Source organism: Fistularia commersonii, chromosome 24 (assembly GCF_037954325.1).
Source record: "Fistularia commersonii isolate RoL2024-O1a breed Wild chromosome 24, RoL_Fcom_v1.0, whole genome shotgun sequence".
Taxonomy (NCBI): domain Eukaryota; kingdom Metazoa; phylum Chordata; class Actinopteri; order Syngnathiformes; family Fistulariidae; genus Fistularia; species Fistularia commersonii.
This window is the reverse complement of record NC_141307.1, coordinates 12094342-12120321: the sequence shown is the minus strand read 5'-3', so window position 1 is coordinate 12120321 and position 25980 is coordinate 12094342. Positions and strand designations below refer to the sequence as shown.

The 25980-nt window shown below is 43.7% G+C and overlaps 1 protein-coding gene across 29 annotated transcripts in view; it reads right to left on the bottom strand.

Annotated features, from left to right (window-relative positions):
- Positions 1–25980, bottom strand: part of adgrb2 (adhesion G protein-coupled receptor B2) — a 208140-nt gene that overhangs the window by 145178 nt on the left and 36982 nt on the right. For 28 of the 29 annotated variants that reach the window (XR_015108006.1, XM_086171280.1, XM_086171266.1 and 25 more), the window contains exon 2: positions 128–1007. Coding sequence is in view for 28 of the 29 variants with exons in the window: in XM_086171280.1 (XP_086027406.1) it covers positions 128–992 (865 nt within the window). In the remaining variant the exon portion in view is untranslated. Of the gene's footprint in view, positions 1–127; positions 1145–25980 lie in introns of those variants that run through there. The other variant, XM_086171267.1, reaches the window with a different exon arrangement.

Below are 25980 nucleotides of genomic sequence, written 5' to 3'. Positions count from 1 at the left end.
CGGGGGTTAAAAAAATCATAAATAAAATGCTCATTCAAAATGTCTCGCCATTTCTAAAGCAACGGGAACGGAACGAGAGAGCGTTGAAAATATCAGACCTAAAAAAACAAACAAAAAACGGTCTTACCTTGCCGGACGTCTCTGGGCGCTATGGCGATGGCGTCGTTGGAGTGCAGCTCGGTGACGCAGCAGTCATTGGGAGCGAAAGAGCCGTTGCTGAAACTATGAGGTGTCTCTGGAAGTAATGGGACAGGGGGTGCCATGATGTTGTGATTTGGACAGATGCAGCCCGTTTGGGTCATCCCGCAACCGTCGCTGTCGGTCACGTCTTGTTCTTCGTGGTCGCCGGTTCGTAAACACTCCTCGAACCAGCGGCAGAGCATACCGCAGGTGAACTGGCTGGAGTTCTCGTTGTTGATGAGCAGCACCTCCACAAGTCTTAAATCCAACACTTCCTTCGAGACCGGAGGCTCGTCCGCGGCGGGTTGTCTCGTTAGACACATTTGGACGAAATTTTTATCGAATTGCAGGAAGGCGTAAGGAGCTTCCGAGTCGGATCGGCTCCCGCAGAGATCGATCACTTCCTGATCCCTACCGACGGCCGTCTGCAAGTGAAGGGGACAGCTTTGATTCGCCAGGTGGTGATCCAGGGAGAGGAGCATCGGGGAGTACGTCCGGCAGATGACGGGGTGGCGGGTAAAGCGGAGGTAGAGGGAGTACTTGGTCGGATCGGGGTTTTCCAGGGACCAGGAGCAGCCCGGCGCCCTGAAGGGGAAAAGCTCCCTCAGCGAGAACGACCCATAGAGCACCCCTGCGACCAAGCTGGAGCACAGCGAGGTTATGGGTGAGGGAGCCCCCTCTACCCTGGCGGGAGTGACGTCATCCGCCGCCCCATACGTAACCTCAGCCAAGGCGGAGAGAGGAGCGAGTGTGAGGGCAGCAGCCAGGAGAGAGGACAGCACAGACAGATACACCCCACCAGCAGTGTTCATCCTATGACATTTGTCCTGCAGAAGGAGAGAAAAAAAAAAAAGGGCAACAGAGTTTCCATGTTAGATAGAGAAATGTTGTGTTCATATGTTCAAACACATCCTGGCAAAACAGAGGGACCGAAATATCCCTTTGCAAGAACGTAATGGGTTGGCTTTGGCAGGATTCTTTGTTTTTTTTTTTTGTTTTATTTTATTTTTTTTTATGGCAGACATAAACACACAGGCACTGTCGAATAACAAACATCTCACGACTTGCCTGATTAAAGGTTGATGACTTGGGGTGTTGAGACATGCAATGTTGGGCTGGCTGGAGCCTTCGCACACTCACACACACACACACACACACACACACACACACACACACACACACACACACACACACACACACACACACACTATCACTTGCCAAACCCCCCCCCCCCCTGGTGCTTTGGCAGACCCTGACCATCAGTGACACTAAGGCTTTGCCAATAGGCTACCTTTGCCTCTTATAGTGCACGCACAATTCTGAGACAAAAAAAAATAAAATAACAAGTTTTATTATTTTTAAAAGCTTTCTTATACACTCGGCACTCTGCCGTCACTTGAGACCGACTTACCAAATCGGAGAACTCTCTAAAGCCGCTGCTATTAACCTAAACAGCAAAATGTAAGCAGATTTTTCCAATAGGCACGGACACAAATGCAATTTGAGGACTATGTGCCGATAATTTAGACTGTGTTAATTATGGTGATAATGACTCAATAAAAGAATAAATAAGTGAAAACCTTAAATGTTAATTGCACCTGAAAACATAAAATAAAAATAGACCTCTAAAGAAGGTAAAGCAATAAATCCACAGGCTGTCACACCGCTGACGTGTGTCAGTGCCTGACTGGTTACTTCTTAGAGGCAGCCACTTAAAATCATTAAAATTAGCGCTGACGGGTAAAATAGACATCACGTCATTATCTATACCGTTAGACAAAATAATAACACGAATAACACAAAAAAGTCCGCCATTTCTCCCAATTATTTTGCTGCCATCTACAAAACAACACGGGTTTTATCCCCTCCCTACACATCAACCCGGCGCCAACCAAGATGACTAAACGTGCAATCAAACACCCGAATCCTCAGTGTGAAGTACCTGTGTGCCTTTACGGCAGGTACTCCACTTCCCTAAGGCTCAGGTTAATGAAACACGGCAGCAGAATACTTCACAGGATTTATGTAAGTGTGTTAAGGCTTTTCGGCATGGGGCATACAGTCCACTGGGCTCGTGCAAGAAGCAAAGAACGGTGCTTACTTTGTCCTGTACAAAGGTGACCCGCCGGCTTCGGATTGTAACGGCCACTTAGTCTTATTTGGGAGAGCTGGGAGTGATAGTTAAAGACTCCTGGAAGATGGACAGATCTGGGGTCGGGGTGGAATCTCGAGGAGGGGCGGTGGGCGGGGATCGGATAAAAATTCTCCTTCTGGATCTACGTATTTTCCCTGTAATTTATAGCGACTTCGACTGCATCGGACGATTTAAAACCGTGTTCTTGGACATAGATTGGTTTTGAAATCAGACAGAGATCAAGGGGAGGTTGCAACAGTTTACACACCAGGGCCTTCCTGGATCTGAGGTACTTTACAGAACCGCAGCAGAGCAAAGCTGCTCAGTCGTATGACTTTTTTTTTTCCTTAAAAAAAGCATGTACTCGATACTTTAACACATATATATATATATATATATATATATATATATATATGTGTGTGTGTGTGTCCTTACCCTATATATATATATATATATATATATATATATATATATATATATATATATATATATATGAGATAAGATGAGAACAACTTTATTTATCCCGAAGGAAATTGTTGTGCCAGAGTTTCAAGCAAAAACATAACAATAATAGATAATAGTAGGGAGGAGGGAGAATAAGAAATACGATAGAATATAAATTGTCAAGGTTAAGGCTATCAAGTGTTCTAGGGTCTTAATATATATATATATATATATATATATATATATATATATATATATATATATATATATATATATATATATATATATATATATATATATATATATATATATATAGGGCAGCACAGTGGCGCAGTGGTTAGCCCTTAGCATGAAGGACCCCGATTCAGTTCCGACAAGGGGAGTTTGCATGTTTGCCTCGTTTCTGTGAAGGTTTTCTCCGGTTTCCTCCCGCAGTCCAACACCGTGTACCCCATCTCTCGCCCGATGACGGCGGGAACAGGCCCCGGCATCCCCCCCCGTGAGCCTGGTTGCAGGGTAAGGACACGTTTATGTCATACATGCTAGTCTATAACTCCTTTTACCCGACAGACGGTGTCACCTTTCAGCTTAGAGAACAACTTCTTTCCTTTCAGCTTTTCCCTTCAGGGGTCGCCACAGCAAATCAACCTTCTCCATCTCACCCTGTTCTTCTCTCACATCGACTAACTTCATATCCTCCCTCACGACGTCCATAAATCTTATTCCCGGGTCTTCCTCCAGACCTCCTGCCCGGCAGCTCCAATTCCAGCATCCGTCTACCAATATATTCCCCCTCCTTCCTCTGTCCAGGACCCGACCATGTCATCTGGCTTCTCTGAGCTTCTCTCCAAAACATCTAACATGCGCCGACGAACTCACCAAAGAGAGATCTTCATCTCGGCGACCTCCAGCTCCGCTTCCTCTCTTTCCGTCGTCGTCACCGCTTCTAAACCATTCAGCCTCGCTGGTCTTTCCACTGTTTTCTACCAGCTTAGAAAACTACTAAGGTGAGAAATATAGTCGCCATTCCCTTGTAAATCTGAATCTGCATTATCTCCTGTACGATCACAATTCATGCTGGGTTTTACTGACACCGAAAACCTCTGGCAAGATTGATAACGCGGGACAGGTGACACGCTAGCTTTTCTAATAACGCCGGCTCTGGCTGAGATGACACTCCGACAAATGCATGGCTCAGTGGGGCCGGGGAAGGCTAATGTAGCATGTTGCGAAATACGCTCAAGGACATCACGCCGTCCGGGATATGATGGTGTTATAGACTCTTGTCACTTGAACGCGCTTTGAGACTTCCGAACAAATATGATATAAAGATTCCACCGGAGCCAGAACACATCTCACGGAGACCGACTGAAAAACCGGACGACAAATACCGACGCTGTTTATGCGTCCGATGTCTGAACTTTTAAACGTCGTACCGTATTTGAGTTAAAAGATCTCACTCCAGACATACGGCGTCAAGAGTCGAGATAGATGGCAATTATAGGCCAAACCATGCATAGGTAAACCCTTCCGCATTTTTAACGGATGAAAAGAAGTCAAATGCGTTAAGCAAATTGTTTTTGGGACAATGAACAATGAATATTCATACATGCAAGAATAAGCCCTAAAGTGCTGTCTTCAGCTCCATTCTGTCCCACTTCACTCTAAAACAGCACTTTACTTTGGGCCTCCATAAATATTCATTAGCTGTGATGTCTTCCTTCCCTCTTCCACCTTGACGTTAATGTTATCACTAAGGATGGCAAAATATGTATAGGCCTCGCTCCTCTGCTTCTCCTCTTGGCTTCCTCTTCATTCTTTAATGCAGCGAGGTGACAATATGACTCATCTGATTTTTGTCGCCACCGTGAAACTCTCGCCCTGACTGACAGGGGGACTCCCGAAACAAGACCGTCTCAAAATAATTACCGACAGCGAGCCGGACTAAAAGTGGCACGGGTCTAACATGAAAGATTGTGTTAAGATATGCATTTTCATGGCTGCTAAAAAAATAACCCGCCCCTACAGTCACACACACACACACACACACACACACACATGCAGGCACGCAGGAAGGGGGTATTTTTATTCATCGACTGACTGCAACTAAAAGTGGGTTGTTCCTCTGATGTGTGATTGAGTTTTATTGCCGCAAATGAAATAGTTCAGTATCTCAAGGTCTCCCATAAGTGGGGCTTAAGCTAAGTGAATCAGCACGGCTTCCACGCCGACGCCGGCGCCGTGCGAGTCCATCCGGGCGAAGACGGAGCCGGGCTGGAAGGCAAAGCTCTCAATTTACCAGTCAATTTAAGGTACCTGTGGTCACCAGCTTTGGCTAGTGACCGAAAGAATGAGATTTCAGATACATGTCGCCGGAATGAGCTACCCTGCCCAGGGTGGCTGCACTTAGCTTGAAAGATAAGGAGTCTTTCAGTGACGCGCTCAGCTACCCAGAGGGAGGTCATATAGATCTCCCGCTCCTTCAGGTTGAGAGGAATCAGCTGCTGTAGTTTTTCCATTTGAGTCGGCACTTCCAAGGACCCTCCCAGCAAAGGCACACAGGAGTTATAGGTTGGATTATATATCTAATCTGCACGTAACAGCCTAAATCTTGCAATCCAGGACAATCAGGCAAGTCGGGGTCTCCTATTTGTTAACGCACACAAAGCCACACCTGCTGCTTTGCGTGCACTTTTAATAATAATATAATAATAATACATGGGATTTTTATAGCGCATTTCATGACACTCAAAGACACTTCACAAGTGAAAAAAACAGAAGGAACAGAACATACCCATATACTTTTGAAGCAAATATGCCAGAAAAATTTAAAAAATAAAATTAAAAACAGAGCCAATTGCCACACAACACCATTTGGGTAAAATGTTTCCACACCTCCACCAGCATGATGTCCACAACATATTAAAATGATACAAATTTATGAATCATTTTGAGCCTCGATCATGTTAATTTTCTCATCGCATTACACACGGGGGCATTTCTTATCCGAATTATAGTCAGAGTAATAACGCTGTAAAAAAGGTTTATCTTAAAGCTTCTTCATCCATCAAAAGACAGACCTGGAATGGGGCTATTCTTCTCTGTCTGTGTTGACAATCAATAAGATGACAACCAAGGAATACACCAGCTTTGTGGGATGAAATTATGATCAATGGCTATGTATTAATGGAGATAACACAGGAAATTGTTCAGTTTTCAGAAATAGATTTTTTTTTTTTTTTGTGTGTGTCTTGTAAAAATAACATTGCTAACAGATGCTTACCAACAACACACACAAATCACTGAACAACCAAAGCCGTCGTGAAATATCTCACAAATATTATTTAAGGAACGTAGCCAAAGAAAAGTAATGATATTTTCCGTCAAAATTCTAATATTTCTGACCAGACATTACCTCCACAGCGGCGGTGAATAGTGAAGTATTTTTTTTCGTATTTTCTCAGTCGAGAAAGCCGCACCTCCACAGCCATTCAGAGCTTTCGGAAAGTCACCCAAGAATTCGAGAGCGCATCTTTATTCAGGCCAGGTGTTTGGTGTTCAGAGAGAGGAAACACTCTCCCTCTGATAAGTCCGTATCTCAAACCTGTCTGATGTTTAGCTTCGCGGACAGTGTGTCACATCTCTGCTTTCTCACAACTTTATTTATTCGCACATACCGTATAAACCACCACGGCGGTTTTGCTGTCAATCATTTTCTTATTTATCATTTATTTCCTTACTTGTATTGTTTAGCCAGCATGCCGTTGTCTTCCTTTTTTTATTATTATTTCCTCATTAATTTGTCTATTTTTGCATTTGATGGTCTTGTGGTTAACATTTTAGAAACCAGTATTTTTTTTTTATTTTTTATTTTTTTTATTATTTGATGAGTTTCATTCTTTGGATCTTTTTATTTATTTATCATTATATTTTTTAATGTATCCGTTTATTTATTAATTTAGGTATCATTTCAATCATTTACAGATTTATTGTCTTTTCATCAAACCCACCACTCCGGCACACTGTCAAGTCAGCCCGTATCGTCTTTTCAGTTATTCACAAATGGCAGTGAATCTGCGGGGGAGCTCTGCTGCCGAGACAAAAAATAAAATAAAAAACCTGTCGTACGAACAACCTATCCATCTTTCACAGCAACTGGCGTTTTATCTTCTCGCTTTGTGTCACAAACACCGCACACGCAGAAATACGCCCATTCACTCATACATATTCATACTTTTGTGATGACTTGACACGTGCGCTGGTGGAAGACAAAAGGTGGAGATCAGAGAATAACCAACTAAGTTTACAAATCATATCGTTATTATTATTATTATTATTATTGTAGTTCATGAAATAAACCAAACATGAGCGGATACTTTTTAAATGAAAACGGTTTGGTTTAGCCTTCCAAATAACGCAGCGTTGCGGCTTCAAAATGTAATAATCTTCCATTGCTTATAAACTAAGCACTCTTCAGTTGGGAGTTAAAAACAAAAATAACCCTTTAAAGTCCAGTTTTTTGGGTTTTTTTTTTGAACGTCCTGGAAGTCAGTTCCAAGGCAACATGATTTGGGTATCAAGATACTGGTGTTTATTTGTAGAGGGTGCATCTTTGTTCCAAGACAAAATAGCAAAGGATGACTGAATGTTGAGTCAGCTGCTAGAGATACTGAGAAGTTAAATAACAGTACGGACACATGAACTGCCAGGGGTTTCTGCCGCTTGTTTTCCTCAATGTGTCTGTCAGCTGCTCCGCTAAAGAAAATCTCCTTAAGCTACCGACTATGTGCTTATTACAATGACGTGCACCGCCAATAATAAGGGGAACTTCGACTAACTGGACAATTGAGCGGATTAAAAAGATTTAAAAAAAAAAAAGGTAAAACCCAGCATATGAAGACGGGGAACAACCTCCAAAATAAGACCTGTAATATATAACTGTAATATATAACATGTACCTTGCTCGACAGCGGGGAGGTGGTATAACAATAAAGAAATGTGAGGATAATTTCTAAACGCAAATTAAAAAGCCCAGAAATACTGCCTTCGAGTCACTGCGACGTATGGAAAACCACAAAAGCCATTTTTATATTATCTTAACTGGAGGTGACATCTCATGATTAGTGGCATCATGGCCACAATTTCCACCCATATGAGATTGATAACATCTGTAATAAGCAGCAAAACAGAAACAGACCATAAAAGAATACGAGCATGCATGGAAATGACCACTGCTGCTGCCAACGCCATTAAGATGCCAGCTTCTGGGAGATTATAAAACGCAGCAGCAACTGTGTGCCGGGTGCATATCGTGCTGCCAATCAGTTTGGCTGACTGTTGGATCCATAGAAATGAACAAAATAAAGATATCAGCATTATGCGCTCCAGCAAAAAGAGGAAACATTGAAGATAATTATTTCTAGATGCTCTCTTCCAGTGAGTTGCCTGGGTCTCCATCCACTTTCACAGGCAAAACTTTCAAAAATAAAATCATTAAATGAAAGCTTATTGCTTTTTTTGTCGATCACATACAAAGGATAGCGAGAGGAAATAACCGATCCGTCAACGTTCTGTGAAGTTCCCATCAACACGGCCTTCTTGAACAACACCAGAGGCTAATTTTCCAGGTATGATACGCAAACAAACGGGTGTTTGGCATCCAAACAAACGCGTTTAGGCAAATTCACAGCGTCGAGTATTTTTCTTGTAACAGTAAGTAAATAAATAACATAAATGCCACTGTTGTTACAGTGTTTGATTGGAAGAGAAGTAACACATATGCATGTATAGTTATATTCCAAGGTGAATAAGTGCATCCCTTTACGAAAAAAGAAAGAGGACAGGAAGTGGGTAACAAATTCCCATAAACTGGTGTTTTTGGTTTTATTTGGGTGGCAACCGTCCCGACGACTAACCGACTCTTAGCGTCAAGAAATAAGTCCTCACTAATACCGCTAAGAGGCATTTCACATGTCCGCATCATCGAAATAACAAACAAATAATGCATTAATGTAAGATCCTGTACATGCAACACAGCCATGCAAATGAAATTTGCATTTGTTATTTTCACCACAAGGAGGGCGTGTGAAGAAATCTCGCAAGCAAATTGTTTCGTTAATTTTAGTTGCGTTTATTTGTGCCGATGTAAACAAGAACAGCTCAGCATCAGCACTTCAATTTACACGCCGTGAACCAGATCCGGAATTTTACACGGGAATAATTTTGAAGACCACTTAACATGAAGAACCAAATCATCTGAATGGGATGTAGAGGCCATTAAAGAAGCTTTTAAGTTCCAAAGACATTGATTCAGCAGTGAGTGGACTATGTGGCGAGGCATATATTAAAATAAGACTATGTCACACAAAGCTACAGTGTACTTAATGTAATTGTGGCCTCCGGATGGAGAATAGAAAAAACATGCAAAGCTAAATTTTTCATCTCTGTCAGAAATGCTTCGACTAAAAGAAAAGGGGGGGGGGGGTGGCAGAACGTCTGAGAGCTTCTGTGAGGAGCTGACATGAATACAAGGCACCTGCTTATTGCCCAAAACCATCGGGCAAATAGTGTATTCATGTGTGCGCAAATTGTGAGGAGAGTGTTTCAGACAACCGTATTCACATGCAAAACATGTATGAGCACATGGCTGTGGTCTTTTGAATATTTTCAAAAAAAAAAAAAAAAAAAGGCCATATCCTCTGTCTGCCTGCATGCACATATGATATGAATATATGAATAATAAATGCAATGACACACGACCATTGGAGAGAAAACCCACGATTGTGTACAACTAGAGATAAAGGTTAATCAAAGTTTGGACAGCTTGGATGGCTTATTCTCCCATATTATATGAACGAGGATTAAAATTAACATACGCCGCCGCTCGTAAGAAAGGCGACGCGACTAAATCCGGTCAGCGATACCGGGAAATCGGTCGACGACATCAAATTTTTCGGCTTCGCAAGAGTCCGGCGTAAAATTAATGTCGGAGGAGGCTCTCGTCGCTCGATCTTTACGTAACATCTCCCTCTCGCCGCCGCAGAGCATCTCCGTCTGAAGCGTTGCCAGGCAGGGTATTTATTTCTTTATCTCCTCCCTCCCCCCCTTCTTCTTGTTTATAAAGGCTCATTATAAAGAAGAAAACAGAAATAAAAGGCGAGGGAAAGCTGACACCGCGGGTCGCGAATCCGCGTCACCGCGTCGTCCGGGTCTTTCGGCGGGTGAAAACGCCAGCGTGAAATCAAAGGGCTCTCGTCATCGGAGTAATTAAAATTGATACGCGTATCAGATTTAGATAAGACCTTCACTCAGAGCTACACCTGGAGGGCTTCATTAAAAAAAACGCGACTTGCTTATTTTAGCCGCTCCGGCTCGACATCCGTCACGTCAGCAGAAAGCGCACCTGAACCTCGGAGGCGAGTATGAATTCATCGAGCGGTCGCGCGCGCCGGTTCGGCGACCTCCGACCCCGTGTCCGATCCGCTCGTGTCACACATCAGCCGAAGGGTCGAGAGGTTAAACTTGACTGTGTCGTCGCCGCCGCCTTACCTAACGCCGGGTTAAAGAGGAGCGATGACCTTTGACCCGTACCTATCGACTTAGCGCATCCGTGTGAATGAATCGACCTGCGCGCCGCAGCGTTGTGGGTTTTACCGCCCATCGCTGGCGATGGAAACACCTTCATTTCGTTGATTTGTCACTTACAATGACAAAGAAAACTATACTATGTTCTCCATTTTGGGAATTTTACCGTGTACGATTTGGGACGAGGTCGAGTTAATACAGTCAAACGATGACGGAATTTTTAATTATTTTTTGGTCCGTTACATAAAAAGAAATGGGCTGTTATTTTTAAATCCCCTTTTTGGATTCGTTTCAACTGAAAGCCTTCAGTTGTGGTGATTTTTTTTTTCTTTTTTTTTTTCAACACTAAGATTCAGACAAATGCTTTTACCTTTTCCCCTCCTGGTATCGGCGGCGGTTGATCGGCTGGAATACGAGCCACACGAGTGGATGAGCCGCCCTGCTTGTCTGAATGACTTACTCAAGTTATGTTTAAAACCGTAACGTAATTTCCAATTTTTTGGAAGGTTCCACGTTAATGTCTTGAATCGCACCGCTAGGGAGTCATGATGGTCTGATTTTTTCCTTTTTTTTTTTTTTTTTTTTTCACAGATTCCCATTAAAATATTGAGAATTTGGCGTGTTATTATTACTTTCAGGTGAAACACCCTGTCATTACCAATCCGGCTTGCTTATTTTGCATCCGAATAATCAGTTCGGTTTGAAACCCGGGCCGGTAAGTGGGGTTTTACGGCCGCTTTACCGAGATGATTTTTTTCGTCTTCCTTTGAAATGTTCAAATGACGACAGATCCCGTATTTAGATGTATGCATTTACATTTTTTATTTTGTTGACGACGGCTACTGTACTTCTCTCCCAGTATCATCAGGCCTGTCATGTAGCATTTGCTCTGCCGATATTGACATTGTCTCTGTTTGTCATTACCCACTTCGTAAACACTACTCACCCACACTTTTTCCCTGTTTTTACCTTTTTTTTTTCCTCCGCCGTACATTTCCAGCTGAAAGTCTGACAGATGCCTTAAGGAAAAATATCCCTATCTTGTCTTCTCTCAGCTTCCCCACTTGGCTCGAGCTGAGTATAGCTCTTCTTTATTTATCCAGACCTGTCTGTCACCGGCATATATTTCTTGTCTGCTTCAGTTCTCTTTGCCTCTTGCACTGACAGATATATAGAGAGCGGCTAAGAAAAAAAAGGAGAGACGGAGCTTACTAAAATGAAAAGAAATAAATAAGGAAAAGGCAAGGAAGTGTAATATATGTTCCTGCCTTGCATAAAAGGTTGATTCTAGAGCTCCAGACGCACACGTCAGTCGGAGACAACCTTCGCACGAGCCATCGCCCCGGCACCGAGTCTGACATCCTGTTGTTGTCATCGCGAAAAAAACAAATATGGGTCGAGGGACTTTTTCTTTTTTCTTTTTTTTTTCTCCTCTGAGGGAAAAGTCTGGAGGACGGGGTCGCAACAGCCAATCGTCTGCCTCCGTGGAACCTTCTCCTCTGTGTTCGCTTCTTCCGCACCGACTTGCTTCATGTCCTCTGTAACAACTGCCCGCAGGAGGCTTTTCATACAAATCAAGCGACAAAATGTTTTTGTCAGAATATTTTGCAGTTCCTGGAGCCTTTTCAAGGACGGGACGATTTCATGGTGCCTTCGGACGGCGCGGGAAACCGGGACCACGGACCGCCGTTCCTCCATCCTCTAAATCAAGGTCTGTCTAGGTCCCATCGGAATTCATAAGCTACACTGATAACCAAATATTTCCCACGGACGGCGGCGTGCCGTTTTTAAAAACTACTGTTTTTGCCGTTGAGCTAGGTTTTTGTGACAAAATGGAAAGACCTAGCGAGAAATAGAGCGACAAAGAAGCCCGAGATCTTCTGGCCTACCCAGATCTACCCGGCGCTCGCAGCAGAACATTAACATTTTTGCTCGTGGCAGAATTTTCACGCTGTGCACAGCGGTGACCTGCAGGCGGGGAGGCAGGAGAGGCCGTGCCTCACTTGCCAATCTTGGGAAGAAAAAAAATTAAAAAGAAAGGTTATATATATCGGTGATTTGTACAATAAGGGCATTTTTCATTTTACTTCCTCAGTTTCAGATTATTTTTTATTCCAAATCCCTGGATTTTCACATTTACTGTTCAAATACTGAGAAGAGACGTGCGGTGAGGCTGCGGACTGTTGAGCCTCAACATGGGATGTGCAATAACGGCTGGCATGTTCTGCACAAAAACCGTATTGCTGTCTCTCTGTATGTCGCTATAAAATGTTTGAACACTTTTGCGACATGAACCACATTTCCAATGTACAGTGTTTGTAAACCTGATTGTGATGAAGTCGGCGCCTCACCAGCCATGAACCTCAACGCATGATAAGCAGCACAGACGAGTGACTGAACAATCATTCTGCAAGTGTTTCCATAAATAAATATCACCACCGTATTCTGAGTCAAACCTACATTACATTTCAACGACGATACTATAAGAACTGCATTTTTCAACAACCGAGCGTGTGTTACTAGTTTCTTGTGCTGAGCGATCATAAAAGAGCTGCTGCGAACCGCTAAGTGAGGCACGCAGTTCTCCTGCCTCACGGTAGGGGGCGCTCGTGATTCTAGCGATTCTCCTTGCAACTGCTACCAATCAAATTGTGAATACTATGTTTATAAATCTGATTGTGACGAAATCAGCGCCTCACCAGCCGTGAACCTCACCGCACATCACCGGTGCAGAGTACAGGGAGAAAAGAAAACCACCTGATAGCCCATGTTTATAATTCCTGCGTCGCAGAATGCGAACACTGAGGCTACATCTTTCTCTGCAGAGGTTTGTTTTCCAGTGCGGCGCTGAGGTCACTTGGACCAACAGCAGCTCCTGTTTTCGGTCTGACAGTGACTAAAACTGAACCATATATAGGATACCGTGAAACAGCACTTTTGCCGTACGATCCATATGCTGGGAAAAAGCCATGCCGTGCTTAACTCATTTTGAAATCCACTCTTAAATGTGTCATTGGACGCTAAACTAATTCCAGACACAGCTCTTAGCCATCGTGAAGTGTGTATTTATAGACTAAAAAGACGAGCATAAAGGGATCACATAGAAACAAAGCAACAGGCGTTGTTTGAGCCTTGATTCTGATGAGGAGAAACATCAATAAGTATGGATGTTTGTTTTGAAGAAAAAGGAGATTGCTGTTCAATCAAGCAAGCGCTTCTGAAATGCAAATGTTCATGACAGTGGCATTTTCACACACACACACCGTATCGCTGTCTGCATTTGCGTTCGGTAAAGGAACGTATATCTTACTCGCGAATCAAGCCGAGAAATCCCACGTCTTCACGGAACCCGGTCGTCCCCAAATAGATTTTCAAATGACCTAAAAAAAAATTGGCCCGACGGAGGAGGATTTGCCGCGGTACAAGAAAACAAGGTGTGAGAGCAGGGTAGTACACGCCCTGAGAGGAATAGCTTTTTGGAAAACCAACACATTTCAAGGATGGCCAGAGGTGAGGTGGATCCTTGATTCATTCCAGCTCAAGAGACTGCCAGCGGTGAGAGTGAAGGTGGTTTAAAATTCACCAAAAATACCGCTGTGTGTGTGTGTGTGTGTGTGTGTGTGAAATGCATTCCAGCGTGATAACATTTCAGATATATACCATGATGCGTGAGGCGCTATCGCACACAAACCTTCCATTCGTAGCCCGATTCTTAATTATGAGATGTGAACTTTGACCTTGCAGGGAGTTTATATGAAGATAGCGGTCCATAACATTGTTTCTCAGTTCTGTTGTTTCTTATTATTTATTATCTACGAATGATGACTAATGAAGGTCGTAGTCGGAGACAAAAGATCTTTATGTGAAAAGACAATAGTTTAATTCCTCTGCTCTCGCATTCTAGCATCTGAATTCAATGGTTCCTTAGACGTTCTGCCGATAATAAAAGAATGACTAGAAAACCCCTACATCACTGAATCACAACTCAAGCAAAAAAAACAATGTGATGGATTACCTTAGGTCTTAGCAGGGTGATTTTCATGGTGGTGAATAAATAAAAAGTAATGGCCGACAAGCGGAGAATCAATCTTAACACTAATGGCACTGTTCAGAATATTTTCTTAATAAGCAAGTCCATCACCCGCTTTCTTCATCCTTGGTGGATGTGTTTCTACTTTTGAAGTCCACATGCAACATTTAAAATGTTATCCGATGCTGTTTTGAGAGAATCAAAGAGTCTCATTTGGACGGGTGTGCTAAAAGATATCGGAAATTTAAAAAAAAAACAACTAAATGACTAAAAAACTAAATACATGAATTAAATGACCGAAATAAATTGATATTTCCTGCTCCAGGACAACAGATACATTGAACTGACATATGACCAACAAAGGTGATATCATAAAAAAAAAGAAACAAGCACATATAAAATAATAATAATCAAACAATACAATAACATTAACAATAACAATAACATTAATAATAAAAAAAATGAACAAAAAAAAAAAAATCTTCGTGACCTCAACGTCCAAGTAGATGTTATGAATTATTCTTGGACTTTCTCTGACAGAGAATTTGATGTAAACAACCAGATCATTGACATGAAGGTCAGGTCTGTTTAGCTGCATTAGTGGACTGAAGAGTGATTCAGATAAACGACAATGAAAAGTACTTATATTTGTATTTCCCGTGTATTTGGGATCAATAAGAATGAAAAGAAATGAACTGAAACCGTGAGTAGAAAGAAAAGTTCAGGTAAATTACCCTTCAAGACCCTGAAGCATTTGAAAAAGCATTGATCTTGGGATACATCTTCAATAGAGATTAAAAAAAAATAGAATTAAATAAAAAAAAAAAAAAAAACTAAAAATAACTATCAAGGAGATGACAATGAGGACAGTGAGATGAAAGAGAGAAAGGGAGAGAGAGAAAATTAGAAACATTAGTAGCCCTCCACAATGGAATTGGTTTGGCTTAGAAAAGAGATGAATCAATTTGCGGCGAGGGAACGGAGCAGAAGGAGTGGACAGCGGGGGAAAGCAAAGCCAGGGTGACGGGAAAGACAATGAGAGCGTATAGAAAAGGCAGGTATAAGAGGTGGCGAGGAGGCGCGAAAGAGCGAGATGAAGAGCGAAGACCGGAGAGGCAAAGAGGGAGGATTAAGCGGAGAGCGAAGACGTGGCCGGCTTTCTTTCTATTTGGCTGCAACTTTATCTCCGGCTCCAGACCGGCAGCGGCGGCGTGAGGAAAAGGCCCGACGGCCCGGCGTTCCCCGGGCGCAAAGCGGAGACCGTAAACACACGCCGTCGTCGACGATCGCGGCGAGCCGATAGCACTTTCGCTAACTCCAGACCGTGCATCTTGCGGCCGTCGCATTTGCAAAACACACGCGTTGTTGTTGACATGCTGCACTGGCATTTATATTTGCAATGCCCACAAGAATGCGGATGCATATTTAAAAGGTCCTACATTTTAATATTCACCCCGCTGTGTCACGATATATTAGGTTAAAATAGGTGGACTATATTCAATTCTCAGCGTTTTAATTGAATTTAGTTTGAGAATTTAGTTCGGACATTTATAATTACAGTAACCTTGGCTCTCGTGGCTCCGGTAGGACTTCTGTTTTTCACTTTCTCAGGACGATGCAAACCTTTCGGGGTGCAAATAATAGATTGCAATTTTGAAGACCTAAATATGTGCAATCTCGAAAATGTATTTATTAGTAGTCTCAAGGTTGACGCCGCAACCAATTTCAGGTAACAATTTCAAGGTTATGGACCGAGGCTGTGACTAAACATCCATGCTTTTAGTTATTTAATTTACTGCGCGGTGCGCTGTAGGAACCAGTAGCCAGAATATTGGATTTCCTGATAAATTACCCGCGGATAGATGGACCGAATTACTCCTCTTTGCGGAATTTTCATAGGATGTAAAGTCAATTTTGATGGCGCATCATGGTAATAATATTCAGTGTGATGAATGGACGCTGTTAAAGTGAAAACTGAACAATTTGTCATAGCTTTAACCAATCTTAAAATGGACACCGGTCGTAACCGATAGATGTATCTCAACGGCGACACGCTGCGCGGCTTGAATCAACAATCCTGCGACCCCCCGCCGGCGACTCCGCCCGGTTTAGGCCATTAACACGGAAAAGACTGCAAATGACAGCTCATCAATAGCAACATAGCAGGCTAACACAGGATCCTCAGACTGAAAGAGAGAAGAAAAAAAAAAAAAGAAATAAAGAATTCATCTGATCTCTCTCATTCGACAAGAAGACCTTTATTTCGGCAGTAGAAAAGACCAGATCATGGATTTATTATTAAATATGGTCATTTTAGCGTCGCGGCTGATGTCAATGACGCGGCCGTTGGGAGTGTTTGTAACAAGAATACGTTGCTTTCGCCGGAGGCCGAGTGACTCGGTGCGGTCGGATCTTTGACAGCACTTTCGCTTTTAACCTATCTTGAGTCAGCATTGGCCAGAGTAGAGATACACAACCACTGGCTTGCAAATAGGGGAGAATTACAGTTGTGCTGTGCAGGATGGACGGGTTAGAAAAGCAAATGCTAAGATGTTTAGGTTTCTACTCGAGGATTGACTGATTAGGATCTTATTTTCCCTGAAATCCACCTCGCTTGTATCGCCGACGGACGTTTTAATATAATGATAACTCAGAACTCCGTCACCTTCAGGAGAGTTCGGCTGCCGGGCGGGATAAGGTCGGACGCATCTATCGAGGGAACTTCTCCGGGCTCTTGTGTAAGAGCACGTTAGTACGAATAACGTTGAGCCGGCGAGGACAAACGCCCCTGTGGCGAGATTTGCAAAGCAGGTGAGACCTCGGGGGTGAAGATGCACGGTAAACACTGCTCAGACCTGGATGGGTTGGGCGGCTAAAGAGTTGCAAACCTCTTCGGTGCGTCACGGCCCGACGCTGGGAGTATTAGAGCCTCCAGATCAAACACTTCCATCAACAGGGGTGTCAGCAGCTAATTGCAAGCAACAATAGGGATGTGCAAAGAAAGGGAAGGCTCTTAACATAAACAGTGTACCGGCTTTGTAATGAGGAATGAGTTTTTCACCACCAGAAAATAACTTACATGCGCTGATCGATTTAAGAACAAATGTGCCATCGGGGGCATGTCTCAACAATCGGTCATAGTAAAGAGGCTGAGCTAAGCCGTTTCAGAGCCATCCAATGGGAAAGCAGGGGCAATTTGTGGAAAAAAGAGGCTTGACAATGGATCGCGACTAATAGAGCACTCAAATCTTGCGTCTCCAAAGCACTTTACATTAGAGAGCATTCGCGCGCGCGCACACACACACACACACGGAAACTTCGACATGTAGACAGGAAACCGCCAAACTTCTGGTTGGAGGGACGCCCACTCTACCACCAAAGAGCGTCCAAAAATTAGGGGTCGGCCATTAAGAGAAATGATTTAATTGATTAAGCAAAATAACTGCATCCATTTGATTTTGACTTACAGCTAATAATATAGGAAATTCATTCAAACACATATTAAGAGGTGAGCATTTAGGGATTCTGGCCCCTCAGGCTGCCATTCTGCAGGTATGGATTCACTAGAAATCACTACCAGAAATAAATTAGCCACCAAAGCTATATGGCATTGGACTGATCGCTTTGGAGGTGCAGAAAACGCATGACGGGCAAATACCGGAGATGTGATAAGGGGCCGATTAGTTAATCCTCAAAACTACATCCGCCACCTATATTTGGTACTTAAAAGTAAAAAGCTCAACATCGCATCCCTGCAAGACGACTGTGCACGGTTGCTGCCAAACCGATGTTTAAGCTGGGAGAGAGAATGAGGGCGTCAGCTAGAAGGGAATGACGTGAGCATCGGGCCAAATTTGTTTTAACCGCGACGCCCTCAGGTAGCGAGAAAAACGCCATCTGAAAATGACCGAACCCCATCCAGGTGGGATTTTGAAGCATCTCGGCACAACTTGCACTAACATTTGGTTTTCCAGCAGGGAAAAGGTAAACGGTGAGAGCGAGGAGTGAGTAGGAGCTCTACGGCAGCAACGCTGGCGTGTGTGTGTGTGTGTGTGTGTGTGTGTGGGGCTACTGACGCACCAACACTGACTGATTACTCCTGCGTAGCCCCGCCGTGAGGCCGCCGCTGCAGAGCCTCGCTTACAGCATCCTGAATAAGGGTCAAAGCTCCTGATGGGCTTCAGTAATGAAAACAGTGGTTGTTCCTACTCATCCCCCGATGATGTCATCCAAAGTATGTAATACTTTACTTCTAAATGTAATCAAAATGCATATCTTATGTCTCACCATCCCCTCTCACAGACACACACTTTCTTACTCAAGGTGTTGAAAATCTCAGGAAATAGGAGGACGTACATCTCGTAAGAAGTTCTGGATGATTTTGCGAATGTGTCATGGAGACACGTTTGAATTACTTGAGAAAAGGTTGTTATTTTTAAAAAAAAGCAAAAAAAAAAAATGTCATCTCCAATGTGCGTCAATCACTCTTTTTCATCCGTTGGATACGGGCTTTGCTGTAAAAAAAAAAAAGGGAAAAAAAATCTCATTACACATTGATGTCACTGTGTTCTGGTGATTTTTACGCTCATCACCAAAAAGTAACTATTTGAACAGAAATTAAAATAGAAAAGCATGATATGAACCGAGCCGCCTCAAAATTTAACAGTATGTGCTTCTTTTGAAAATTTCTCTCTCAGCATGAGTTTAGAAGTAAGGTGAATTTTCTGTGTTCCATGATCGTGTATATCTTTAGATAAAGATAAAACAAAAGCTCGCTTATGTTTCTAAACGGGGTGTTTTTCTCTGTCAGAAAGTAAAAATCGAGGGATAATTTCTTTAACAGCTCTTTATCTGACTAAATAGCAATTTAGTCCGCATGGCTTCAAGACAGGCACTCAGTTTGTTCATTACTTCATTGTTGTTCAGACAATATAACCACTCAGAAATGCAGTGAAAATGATTGTTTTTCTTTTTTTTTTTCGCTTGAATCTAAAATCGTACCCTGGAGGACAAAAATCAATCTCCCGCTGTCACAGAGAGTTGTTTGCAGAGTTAAGGGCTCGGGATGGATTCATCAACTCGGCCTTGTACCCTGAACATTAAACCGCAGGTGACTCCACTGCGGCTGAGGAGGAACGTAAACCTGACATGAAGCATGTTTTTAATTTTACCCGCGCTCGAGTACAAAAACCAAGACCATTCCTACGTTATTGGGTTTATAAATTGTATCTACCGTTACCGACGCCGACATCCGATCTGTTTATTTTAGCGTCGTTGAAAATATGAGCTCCAGATCAAACGAGGAGCGCGATCTGGAATACGTGGATGTTTTTGAAGTTCCATTGGACGACAAGCTTACGTTTCGTGTCGATGAATGTTGTCGCGCCGGCGCTAACGCTAACGCTAACGTTCCTGCGGGAACTTCTACCACCGTCGCTTCGTCGGAGACCTCAGATGGAAGCGATCGGACGTCTGGCTTCATGAACGTCAGATTGAACGGTCGTAGATCTCTATATGTGACCTCGTGACGGACAAGCGGCGGGTCCAGGGTGAACCCGGCCAGCAGAGATGATAAAGAATGAATATTACGGTTGGTATTCACTCAACCCGGAAGGGCTCATGTGACACCTCTGCTCGTCCAGTAGCTGCCAGGATCAAGCACCAGGTCCTGACCCTGGCCTTCAAAACCACCTCAGGAACAGATCCAGCATATCTGAACCAAATGATAAGACCTTATGTTCCTCTAATACAAACCTACTAGGTGGTGGAACAAACTTCCGGAAGCAACAAGACTCGAATCATCTCTCTCAACCTTCAAGAAACAGGTAAAAACGTTTCTCTTTCAGGACTTTTTACTGCGCTGATGCCCCAGATCAGGTTCGGCACCAAGTTAGGCTATGCAGTGTGTGTGTGTGTGTAGGTATGTGTACGTTTTTGTCTTAAAAAAACAAAAACAAAACTAACCCCAGCTTACTGTTCTGTATATTTCCTGTGCATCTAGTATTTGCAAGTGTTATTTGCAGTGCTTATGTCCTCTATTGTAAGTCGCTTTGGATAAAAGCGTCTGCCAAATGTAATGTAAGGTAATATTACCGAAAACTTTGACATTTATCCTTTAGCGTGTTTCGTTTCGGTCCGAATGTCCTGTACGACTGCCGATCCCGTGAAATCCTCCTGATCAGTCGTCACCCACGGGGCAGAGGGTGTGTGTTTTCTTTGTATTCCAACATAGTTGCGTGGAGCGCAGTTTCGACCTACTTTAAAACGGTCAAAGATATTTTATCAAAACATCTGTGATGGCTGATAGAAGATAATCATTAAACAGAATAACAAGAGTAACCGGGTCAGTTGTAATGGAAAGGGAACAAAATGAATGAACAACAAAAAGACATCTTGCAGGGGGGTAAAAAAAAAAAAGAATTAAAAAATTAGTGAAAATGAAATACTTTCCTCTCATTAAAGTCGCCAGCTTCGTCGGAACGTCCTATTTCCAGCCTATTTCCGTCGCCGTAAACAGACAGAGAAGTAAAAACGAATCTATTTCCGCCGCCCTATAAGCTCGGCGACTGCACTCTCCTCTCGGCTCCTTGGGATAAAATGGCAAAGCCGTCCAAAGACCCTGACCTTCAAATCACTCGTGGGGTTTGGAAAGCATTGTGTGCGGCGGGAGGGGGGTTTGCAAGGGGGGGCCGGAGGAGGTTAAGCGGTCGGTCCCGGCAGACTCGGCCCCCGTCGTGGCAGCTGCTTGTCATCAGTCCGTGAACGCGCCACACTAATAAACTTCCCCTTCTCTTTTCCTGTCAAACAAATGGCCCGACCATGGTCTCCCCCGAGAGGAAGGCCGTGTCATAATCGATGCGGCTGCTCGCATATATCACTCCCTCCCCGCTGCCGGGCTCTAAGACGGCTGAACGGATACGCTTACATGCACACGAGGTGAAACGGCGATCTCCGGTGAAATGCGCGTGCGAAACCTCTTCCGTCCCCGAGAGCAGGACTCGAACTAATTGTAAACTGACAAATACTCCTAATAATAATTAACTTTAAAACACTAATCGCCGTGCAGCCTCTCCTTGCGTTTTCTAACGGTCCTCCATCCCCTGGTCTCAGTCTTTTTTTTTTTTTTTTTTTTATCCTTTCCTGAAATGAAGCCTATAGTCCCCTGATTAAATGTAGTAAAAAAGCAGGGAATGCAAAATCTAATCCAATTACAGCCGTGATAAAACACATGTGTCCCCCTGGCTTGGAGCCTGGTCAGATTCCCCGAAGACAACAACAGCTGAACAACAACCCTGATTGAAATGGCAGGCCTTCAAACAACATCCGCTCCCATTGGAGCAGAGCTAAACAAACCGCGCTCCCATTGGGTCCTGGGTAATCGGCGGAGCGGAGTCTAATTCGGAAAGTTGAGGAGAGGAGTGCTGCAAATACTGATGCGCCGTCCGAAATCCGACGCCGAACCTGCGAGAGGCGGGGAAATATCCGATATCCCGCGTTGGAAAAGGAGTATAATTATCGGCTTAAGCGCGCTCGGGCTTCGCCGGAGTTCCGTATTGCTTTTAATTTTTCCTTCCTTCCCATTTCAAAGGGACATATTTGTCTTTTGCCGCTTTAAATTGATGGCGCTTGGCAAGAGTTACCACTCAGAACAATTACATTTTCCCTCTAAATTATAAAATTATATGAAGCAGAAATGTCTTCTTCCTTCCGCTCGCTCTTTCTAGCTCCGCCCCATTAATTATCCCACTTTTAGCTTGTAGCCTGTCTGGAAGTGCCCTGAATTCCACACCGCTCCGGCATTTTCAAACGCGTCGCAGAAAGTAGAATTAATACGTCCAAACACAATGCAAATGTGAAAGTTGAGGTATTAATTTGTTTGTTTCGCTTCCTTTTCGAAAGACCTCGGACGCGACGGGCTTCAAAAGCATCGGCTTTCGCGAGCGATCGATAGCGAAAGAAAATATTCCCGCTTCGCTATATCTGACATAAGTGTCGTCATTTCACATTTAGCACATCCTAAGAAAGCCCCGTATCTTTTATTTCATTTTTTTTTTTTTTGCTTTCGGGAGTCTGTGGAGTGCATGTGTGGAGAGCACTTCAGGAGATACTGTACAAACTCACCAGGGGTTGTGTCAAAAGCTTGTTTCCTAATTTAATTGCCAATTATACGAGCGCCTCGGTTCCTCTGAGTGCAACACAGATACAGAGTCAAAATAATCACAGGCTCAAACATAATGTGTAAATACTCCCAGAGGGACGGGACACACTCTCGGAGACACGTGCAAACACACCCGTACCCTCGAACACGCAAATACCGGCGAGCGTCGGGGGTTCGGCGTCATCCGAATTAATCGCGGTAAAAGACGAGGAAGTTAAAGGTGACACCGGATCCCGCGTTGTTTACGGGGAAAGTTGACGCAAAGTAAGGAAACAGTGAGGAGGCGACGCGAAAAAAGGGGTGGCGATGCAGACTATATGAATAACCCAAAAGATCTTTGTGTGTGTGTGTGTGTGTGTGTGTGCCTATAACTCTCAGCTCCATGCCCGGACGAGGATAAGGAGTGAAATGCTGTATTCATAATTCATATCCCGGTTGTGAAAAGAGAGGACAAGCGAATGACAGGTGTGCTCGACTCACATCTTCCCTCGGGGGATTCAAAAAAAAAAAACGCTCCCTGACGCATTAAGTTTTTTTTTTTTTTTGAAAAGAGAAGAAACCAGCTAGGAGTCGCGGGGAAGAGAGAAAAATGCCCTTCAAGGTCGGGAGGAAACAGAGAAGAAAGAAAGGAGTGGCTTGTTAGAGTCGACTCGGAGTTTTGCCACCTCAGGTTGCTATGCGGCGACTCTTTCTGAAAGGACGGACGAGCGGGTGACGCTGACGGGCCGCCTTGTTAAATACGCAGCAAGCGACTCGCACATTAAAGAATGCTCAAATCCACTTTTTTTTTTTTTTTTTTCCCTCTGGGAATGACAAAGAAGATAAAAGAATTAATGTGAGAAAGAAAAACACAATGTCTATTGTGAGAGAGGACAGGTCCGCCGGAATGGCACCTGAAGCAAACAGATTAAACATTAAAAGGGCTCATAAAAGGGTGTTTAAAAGGGGTAGAGAGAGGAAGAAAAAAAAAAAAAAAAAAGGAAAGAAGTTGTGTGAGAAGAAAAAAAACTGTATTTTAAGGATGTCAAATGACATCGCCCCTTTCCTCCAGCGTTTCCTCACCCAACATGGTTCTTTAACCGGAGAATAGAAGGAAGGTGAGGGAAGAGGTCACTAGCTTTCATGCCAATTTGGGTTTATTAGCAGGGGAAATGAGCGGCAGAAGGGAAGGGGAGGATCACAGAAAGAGGAAGAGCGAGAGAGAGAGGGCATTCTAAGAATTAAAAAAAGGAAGCTATTGATGTCTCTTGCTCCAAGGCCTTCTTTTACCTGACTTCTAATTTAACATTTTACACAACACCGGGAAAATAAATGAGAGGGGTTCGGACGGCGGAGGGGGAAAAACTGGAAAGTACGGAGGGGGGAAGGAAGGCACGGCAAGGACGGCGAGGAGGGAAATTGAAAGGGGCGCGAAAAGGGGAAATTAAGAGACGCTACGAAATATAGGAAGTGACAAACGGCGGCGAAAACGCACGGAGATGAAGATGAAGCAGAGAGAAAGCAGGAATTATCTTTTATCACAGCATCCTCATTGATGAAAGGATTGGGGAGCAACCCAATTAAATCAGCTTTTTCATTAAAGGGAATTCATTAGCCAAAGGGCTCTTCTAACGAGTGGCTCACTGCAGGCTAATCCACACTCACAAATGGGTCTACACACACACACACACACACACACACACACACGAGCACACATGCGCGCATTTGTGAAAATCCAGCCGTCCGAAGACATCCACACTTTAATTGCCACTAATGTTGTTTAACCATGAATAAGCACAGGTATCTAAGGCATTTCCGTCTTTACACGCCCAAACACGACGTATTATTGCTCATGCAAAAGTACACACACACACACACACACACACACAGAATGCATGATGGCTGGAGGTCTCCTGCTCAGATGGCACTGACCAGAGACAGGTGGGTAATTCAATTCTATACGCAGTTGAGTGAGCGGCTGCTTATAAGGTCTGCTACTGCCTTGCTCCATTTATCTTTTCCCGGCATAAGCACTACCTCCGCCTCATCGATCCACGACGTGATGGAACCGCGTGTCATCCGGCCTTCGGTGCCCACGCATGATGAGAATAAAGATACGGGATCCTTAGGATGGTTAGAAGAAGGAGCTAAGAAATACAAACGCATTGGCGGGAACGCCGACCGCGGATCGGCTTCGTGCGGAGGATTACAAAAAAAAAAAAAAAACGAGCGAACGTATCGAGAGTGGCGGCGATGAAATCCTTCAACGGAGAGCTGGGTTGTAATTTGTATGTATTTAGTGTCTTCTTTGGCACGGGGATTCGGCGATGAACTTTAGCGGCGTAGCATCCCGCCTCCCATGGCGCCCTTTAGCCCCCCTTTTCTGCATTATGCTCCAATCCTCTACGTCTACTCTTTGTTCGCTCCTTCTTTTCATCTCAATTCTTCTCTCTGACCCGGGTTAGGCAGGACATGTCGGTGGAAAATACTCTCTGAACACCGACTGTCAAGTTCACTCGTCCCTCGCCTCTTTCTTAGTCTTCCTCTCGCTCCGCTCGCGTCCGAGATGAAATAAACCGGTTTCTTTATTTCACCTTCATGTCAGCTTGCTTTCAATAAGCAAACTGCCCACTGGGAGAAAGTGTCTGATAGTGTAATTTGGTGTAATCTCTCCCCTTTCCCGGTAGCTGTTTTGTTGTTTCAAGAAAAGACTGAATCCCGGGGAGAATTACCCGATTGTAGATTCATCTTAATTGCTAAATGAAAAATTACACACACACTTTTTTTTTTTTTTTTTTGGAAATGAATCGGGGCTGCAAACCTCGCAGATGCATTTATGAGATTCTGGCAATATCGGGACGACGGTAAAATATTGATACCGCCGTCGCGTGAAAACAGAACGGCCGTACGAGATGCGTCTCTATCGGCGACCTCGCGGTTGAACACGGCGATCAATTCTTTTTTTTTTTTCCAATCAAAATATTCAAGACGATACACAAACAGTCCGGAATGAATGAAACGAGGTTAAACTCGGGTTGCTAAACTCGAGCCTGGGTTCGACCCCCGTCGGCAGAGAAAAGCCCATCCTGCTCTAACAGTGTATGAAATATCTTATTAATGCACGTTACCAACTCCACGCCGTCACTTGGTATAACTCAGTCCGGATCCGTCCAATCAGATGGCTCTCCATCCTGAGTCGGATAAAAGGGAACGGGAATTCTTTTTCCTTCACGGGGTAATCGTGAAAAATCGTCTTGACTCTCTCTAAATAGGTGCAAATACATAAGTTAGTCCTATTAACATGTGTGTATATATACATATATAAATGATACATGCATGCGTGCATATATGCTATACATATATATAGATGTGTTTTTTTTTTTGTCCATGTTGATACCGGTATTGATGTGTTAACGTGTTTATATCTCCCTCTCCTCTCAAGGCTGTTCATTTAGTGACATTCTCACAGAC